Consider the following 7,959-nt stretch of genomic DNA (forward strand, 5'->3'; position numbering starts at 1 on the left):
CTAACATAATATTACTTCTCTCATCACTTGCATCGATAATCCAGTGTTGTGACTCCGCATGCTCCTCCTTACATTCCAAATCCAGAGCTCTATATATAGTCAACTACAGATAGTAAATAGTTCCCGCATGCTGGGTTTCCATGAGAAGGAGGGGATGAGTGGAGTGGAGCGGAGCAATCTTCCGAAGGAACTGTTGGAAGCAGCCCGGAAACGCTTGGATACTCTTCCCTTACTAGAATACCAAAACCATCGAAAAATACGATTAAAAAAATTATCCATACCAAGAATAATCATTAAATGTCATAAAATATTCCAAATATTTATGAGTTTTAATATTTAATGGACCACGCTCATTAAAATGAACAATGACTAAAAGCTTTTTACTTCCTTTACCTCATTTTTTCATATACGCATGTAAAAATTCTATTTTCACATTAGAAATTCAATTTATACTTTTTAATTTTTTCTATATATATATATATGAGCATGCATGCCAAATAAATGAATCATCAATATATAAAGAAGCATCAATATTTTACTAGAAGAGGAAACATTCAAAGAGAACAATCCATTAATTTTAGTAGGACCAAGTACTCATATTAGCATGAGCCAGAGAGGTTAGAAACCACACAAACAATACTTTTGGAACTTTCAAAATGAGAGTTTTTTTTTTTTACAATCAAGCTTTTGACTTTTTCCTTATTGTCATAATTGAATCTAGCATTATTTTGAATTTCTTCCCGTTGCCTTTAAAATTCTTAGAAAAATGCTTTCTCTGGAAATTTAGTACACTCAGCTTTTGGTGGCACAAAGGAAGGCGAAGCAGCATGCATAAAGAGGTTTAGATTTTTGTGTTTTAGCCCTTCTTTCAGCTTCAATTCCCAACAAAGTTGGTAATTTTTATTATTATTACCATAGGAGTAGAAGAATAATTAAGAGACACAATCATAGATTCTAAAAAATCATGCAAGCTACGTAAACCCTAGCTTTTCAACCCGCAATTCATTTCGAATAAGATAAATATTTTTACTAAAGATATGAATATATAGCTTTTTTAATGTATTTTTTTGACAAAAATATCTTACTAATAAATATAAAAAAGCTTATATATATATTTAATTAAATAAATTAAAAATTATCTATGTTTATAAATGCAAAAAAAAAAAAATCATTAACAATAACTAAGAATAAACTTAAAAAACTAAGAGATAAATATAAATTAAGATATTTAATTTTACATTACAGATTATGTACATAGTTATACTTAATGACTTTGTTTATTAGAATCAAACTTTTATTTAATCAAATGGTAATAGAAATAGACATAAGTAAAAAATTAAGTAAAATCTAAAAAAAAACATTATGTAAAATTACATATATCAGAAAAAAAATATTATCATTTGATGTAAAAATCAAATAAAAAATAAATGATATTTAACCAAAAACTAAATTGAAAAGATGAAATATAGATATGAATGTTGATATTTGATGTCAAAACACATATCATAAACTCGATTATATTTAATAACTTTATTTTTTAAAATTAATTTTTTATTTAATAAAAAAATAAAAAAAAAACATGTTGAGAAAAATGATTAAATAAAATTAAAGATATTTTTTCATGTGGAGCTACACATAAAGAATACCTCCCAATAAAAAAAAATATTGAAGCCTTATTCATAAACTAAATATTCTATTAAAAAACATTAGTTAATACAAAAATTCAATAAAAAGCCAAAATTAAAGTATGAAATAAAAAAAAAAAAAAAAAAACAAACAAAAGTGCTGTAAAAAAAAAAAAAAAAAACTAAAACAAATGAGCTTAATCTTGGTGACCCAATGCTCTTGAACTTAGAAAAAGTCTATGTCCGCATACCAAGTTGAGTTTTTTTTTTTTCATGGGACAAATAACCTATTTTTTGCTCATTATTTTTCTAAAAAAAAAACAGAGATCTAAAAAAAAACAGAGAGAGAAAGTAATGCATCATTCGCTCACTAAAAAACAGCATAAAAACCTTAAATTAAAAAAAAAAAAACTTTATGAGTTTAAATCTATCATTTCAAGCAATTGAATAAAATCAAATAAAAAAACTGCTATGCAAAGTTACACTTGCTAGAAAAAAATATAATCATTTTATAAAAAACCAAGTAAAAATCAAATAATATTTAATAAAAAAATTAAAATGAAAAGTTGAGAGATAGATATAAATATAAATATTTAATTTTGAAATATAATAACAGACTCAATTATATTCAATAACTTTATTTCTTGAAATCAATATTTTATTTAATAAAATGATAATAAAAAAACATGCAAAGTAAATCAATTAAATAAAATTAAAGATAAAATTTTTAAGTGGAGCTAAAAAAAGTTTGTCTCCCAGTACCAAAAGCATTTATTGAGATATTATTTATAAACTAAGTTAAAATGTAATAATATTCTATTAAAAAAACATCAAAAAAATTATTAGCATTGAAAAACGATAGAAAAAAAAAGAGTTCAATAAAAAGCTAAAATTAAAGGATAAAATTTAAAAAAATATAAAAAAATAATGAAACAAAAAAAAACGGACACACAAGACAACAATTAATAATAAAACTATTATAGAAAATTTTTTAAGTTATCTAGAAAATTAAAAAGGTTACTAGTGGTTTAGTAAACTAATTGAAAGTAGAGATGCTAGATTTCTAGACAAACAAATAGATATTGAAAATCCTAATAAATTATTAGATTTATTTTAAGATTCTATATATAAAAAAAAATCAAAAAATATATAATATTGATATTTCATATGTCGTAATAAATACACGATACAACTGGTAGAAGATTATCTTAAAGAATGCTTTAAAGAAAGTATAATTTAATGGATCAATTAAAAAAAAATATTAAAACGCTTTACCTCTTAGATTTTTGTAATTAGACAAGAAATGTTATTTACGAGACTTGATTTAAGCTACGTCATAAGTGTTGCAAGTGAATTTCAAAGTAATCCTGGAGAAGGTTATTGGTAAGCTCTTTAAACAATATTAAGATATATTAAGGGCATCAAAAAGTATAATTTAAAGGTTTGATTATTGTATTAAAATAATATTTTTTTAATTTTTAACATTAACATATTAGAATTATTTAAAAATATCAATGTGGATTATTTTTCATGTGAAAAAACACTTTTAAAAACAGATTAAACCACAAAAACAAACTAAACTGATATTTTCTATAAATAAGTTCTAACTCTGTTAAAAGGGCCACAATTTCTTTATGAAGGAATCCCTTTATGAAGAAAACCCAGTAACATAGGAAAAGCAGGGGAACTCTTCCAGATAGTATAAAGCAAGGCCTCTGCGTCTTGAACCCAGATCAATTTCTTTCCAGTTTAAAACTCAGTGTAAGACACATAATGCAACATGATGATTCCTGGGTTCTGTTCTTGTCTTTAACACGAAAAGAAGATGACAAAGCTGCATAATAATGCTTTTCTTAGGATTGCTAGAGGGCTATTTCAGAAACATGTTTCAAGTTTTGTCCTTGCCTCTCAGGGAACCTGAATTGGACCTCTCCTACTCATGAAGTATCGGTTAAATGGATAATCCCTCAAGCCACAGATACTCCTAGACATCCTCAGTTTTGATTACATCTCAAATATCTGATTGCCTGTTAAAGAGATAGAAATTTACAGGAGGGCAACCATATCTTGCAAGCATAAGAATAGCAAGTGCAGGATACATTATTAGAGGTTCATCTACAATTAGGAGACATAAGCATTAGTGGTGTAATATCCATAGTATTATCAAGAATGCTAATCATACGCATACCTATTCCTCTATCATAACATGATAAGCAGGAGATATTTGTGCGTTTATTCAACTTTAGCTCAAATCAGCCCCAACACTACGATAATCATCTTCGTTAAAATCTCAGATCCTTTTAGAATATATGGTTAGCTTTGATGAATTCGGTAAGATTAAGGACAATAATGTTCTGTGATGTGATTGTAAAGATAATGTTAATTTCAAAACAGCATTATAACATTCTTCTGTTCTTAAAAGTGCCAGAGACAGGACTTGAAGCCTATCACTCTCCTATCTCTTGCTTTCCAGGAAAAAATATGAATGACTTCGCTTAGATATCCTTTATTAGAGGATTACAACTAGCAGCAATGATCTAAACAGAAAGAATAGAGATACTATATATCTTTCTGAATAGAGGGTTTCAAAAAAATAGTAAAAGAATTCATCCAATTAAGTCAGTCAGATAACAGATTTTGCGACTTCTAACACTTACATCAGAGATCTAGACCAGGATTGTTCTATATTGAGGAATCAAACATGTTGGGCGGCCAGAAAATGTCCGAGAACTCCGGCATCACATCAAGTTTCCCAATGCTACGATCCTCTAATTGAAACACATGAATGCTACTAGCACTTAATCCTCTACCCGCGTGACCATCACCATCTACGAAGTAAATGCAATTCCCTTTACCTCCATTAAACTCTCTACACGAAATCGAGAAAGAACAGTCCGTATCCAGGACAAAGATTTGATCATCTAAAGATTTCACATCAACCCAGGTAGCCAACTCCTCGTCCAGCTTATAAACTCTCAGATCAACAGCCCTGGGCCTGCTTTGCTTCCTGAGACGAAAAGGATTGTCACTGTAGTCCATAACATTCTCATAATCTTTCCATGTTCTCCTTTCTCCATCAAGATACCTATCAACAACATAAAGATCTCCACGTGACTCCACCAAATTCTTCTGCCCTCCACAACCATAAAGTGGAGGGGAGTATTGAATCACTTTCAATGATGAATCAATCCAATAAACCGTACCCCATCTATCAATAACATAAAACTGCTCCCTGTACACAATAATATCATCATATTGAAAATTCTTGTAATCTAACAAAGTCCATTCCTTATCTCCATATTTCCAATAACCTAATTTCCCTCCATGATAAATTGCCAAAATTCCAAATCCATCCATATTACTACAACTTGCAGAGATAGGAAATGGAACAACCTTAATTATTCCGAAAACAAGAAACCATCTTGACTGTTTAAGTAAGAAAGCTTTATTCAACTGTACAAACTTAAAATCAAGAAGATTCACTGATATTGGTGAGTACTTGATTGTATAATTTGTTAGTGGATTCAAAAGCTGCAGTTTACCATATTTTGACTCTCCAACTTTAACCAACCAAGATTTCGAAAAAGAAGAGGAGTTGGGATATTTACTTATAAGTTCCATGCGACAAACGGCGGTTTGCATGAGAATCGCATCTGCATGGATTGGTGAAGGAAGCTTGAGAATTAAACGAGGGATTTCTTGATCAAATGAAGGTGAAGAGGCAGAGTATCTCCATGAAGTGCAGACAGCCCGAAAGCAAACTAAGTCAACTCGAGAATCTAAGCATTTGCTGATCATGCCTAACAGTTCTTTTGGAAGATCTGCCCATTGGGACATGGTGTCTTAATTTCTATCCGTCACTTACAGGGCTGGAGGTAATCAAAGAAGACTTGCAGATTTTGCGACGCTAGTATTGATGGAAGTGGAGATGCTTTATGTTGCTTTCATTTGGATAAATCGGTCAACTAACACCTAAAAAATAAATAAATCGTGAAATAGTATTTGTATTAAAAGGTTTTAACGAAATATCACGGTTTGAGGATGTTATGGTTTAAAAACATGACATTTTAATAATGTGACGGTTAAAAATTTCAACAATTAATTTCATGGTTCTGAAATCATGATATTTGATTAAATTTTGCATTTTAAAATTGTAATATTTCATCAGCTGTCACGATTCTGATTCATACCATCTTTTAAAATATAACTTTAAAAAATAATTAGATATTTAATAAAATAATCGGATTATAATCAAAATAATTTAACTATTTTAACTATTATTTAATTCATAAAATTATAGTTCTTGTTGGTATAAAATTTATTTATTTTATGATTTTAGAGAATAAAAAAATTTACATCAATTCAACAAAACAATTCAATTGTTTTAGCTCCTACCTGATTTATAAAATTATAGCTTTTATTAATATAAAATTTTATTTACTTTGTAATTTTAGAAAATAAAAAAATTATATTGTACAAAACTTAGAGAGAGTTTCTTTTTGTACAGAAACTATACAAAGAAATTGTCCCACTTAAAAAAAACTTGTAGAAAACTACAATAACTCGTATCAACAAATTCTAACTAAATTCAACATATTCTCATATTTCATATTCACAAATAATTCTAAGAATTGAAAAAAAAAACATATTACATGCAAAATGAATACAAATAATTTAATAATACAATATTTAATAATCCTAAAATATATAAACACAACTCATCTATTTATTTATATCTATGTCATCTATTAGATGATCTAAGCTTATTAGTAGCACGATTGAATCCATCTCCTACTCGTGCCTAAGTGGTATCGTGCTCTACCACGACATCATCTAAAGTTAACCTCTTTCTAAAAATTTCAAGTTTGATGCGGCAAACATTTAACTACTGCGACACTACAATGTGAACTTTTCTTTCTTCATTAATAATATAAAGTAAGATATGGTCTATAGACCACCACGTAGCAAAATATTAATAAAATATTAATGTTAAATTAAGAGATAAATACATAAAACACAAGATTTAACATATATTAATTATAAAAAGACTTTATTACCTACATGATGTTGAATCCATTGAATATGTTGCCTACACTGCATATACATTGAATATGTTGCCTACACTGCATATATTAAGGTAGAGGAACCTGCTCAAGATTTGAAGCAATGACCTGCCGTGTTATACTCATGTATCAAATTATATACTCCTTGTCAGTAATCATATTATACATCTATGTAAATATCTTATTCATTTGTGCATCTTATTATGATACATGAGCATTATGTCGGCCTAACCAATCGTAATTATTATTTGTACTATAAACCCTAAATTAATTGAAATGATTAATTCATAATTAATTTAATTTATTTTCATATTCAACTATATCAAATAAATTATAATTAATTGTATTCTTAACTAATTTATCATTAATTTAACAAATCTTAAATTCACTATAAATTTTAAATTTAACTTAAATAACTACTTCATTTCATTCGAATCAAATATAAATTTGTAAAAGTGTAGTATGTGTTTCTTGCCATCAGAACTACAAGAACGATGGTGGTGGCGACTGTTAAATAATATTTATGTAGACTTATTTATTAAGGGTAGAATAATATTTTTAGTTTAACCTATATTTTTTATATATATTTATGTTAACACTAAGCACTCATAATAAATAGATCATTGAGAATTCTAGTCTCCTTTGTATATTTGATTTTAATTATTTTAACATGGTATCAGAGCTGGTTTAATGGAATGAGGCTTAATCCTGAACACAACTTTCGCAGATCCAGATATTTGGTATTTCATCAATTTCTATAATTATTTTGGTATTTCATCTTCTCTTCAGCTTCTGCAATTTGGTATTTGCGTTCAATTTTTGCAAATTTGTTTTGTGTTTTGGAGTAATCGTATAATTTTAAGAAGATATTTGTTTAGTTTTTGTAATCTTTGTTCAATTTCTGTAATTTGGTATTTTTTTTCTGCTGCTTTTGCATTTTGGTTCTCTGTGATTGTTGTTATGGCTATTGAAATAGATGATTCGCTTCATTTTGTGAGTGTGAGGTCGAATGGGAAGAACTATTCGTATTGGAGCTATATAATAAGAAATTTTCTTAAGGGTAAGAAGATGTAAGGATATGTTAGTGGAACTTATGTGGTACCTAAGAATACTGAAGAAAGAGATACTACTTCGATAAATGCATGGGAAGTAAATAATGCAAATATCATTATTTGGATCAATAATTTTGTTGAGCATTCTATAGGTACGCAGTTGGCGAAGTATGAGACAGCAAATGAAGTTTGGGATCATCTAAAATGGTTATTCACGTA

At 28.1% G+C, this 7,959-nt stretch overlaps 1 protein-coding gene across 1 annotated transcript; it reads right to left on the bottom strand.

The window, feature by feature from the left end:
• Window positions 1–4,095: 4,095 nt before the first annotated feature.
• LOC105124065 (putative F-box protein At1g65770) lies at window positions 4,096–5,584 on the bottom strand. Its single transcript, XM_011023923.1, has one exon. The coding sequence runs from the start codon at window positions 5,460–5,462 to the stop codon at window positions 4,308–4,310; it is 1,155 nt and encodes a 384-aa protein (XP_011022225.1). The 5' UTR covers window positions 5,463–5,584; the 3' UTR covers window positions 4,096–4,307.
• Between the last annotated feature and the right edge of the window lie 2,375 nt (window positions 5,585–7,959).

Source organism: Populus euphratica, unplaced genomic scaffold (genome assembly GCF_000495115.2).
Source record: "Populus euphratica unplaced genomic scaffold, PopEup_1.0 scaffold12.1, whole genome shotgun sequence".
NCBI classification, from domain to species: Eukaryota; Viridiplantae; Streptophyta; class Magnoliopsida; order Malpighiales; family Salicaceae; genus Populus; species Populus euphratica.

Excerpts from the sequence above, each read along its gene's own strand:
- LOC105124065 (XM_011023923.1), bottom strand. The coding sequence starts at position 5,462 with ATGTCCCAATGGGCAGATCTTCCAAAAGAACTGTTAGGCATGATCAGC.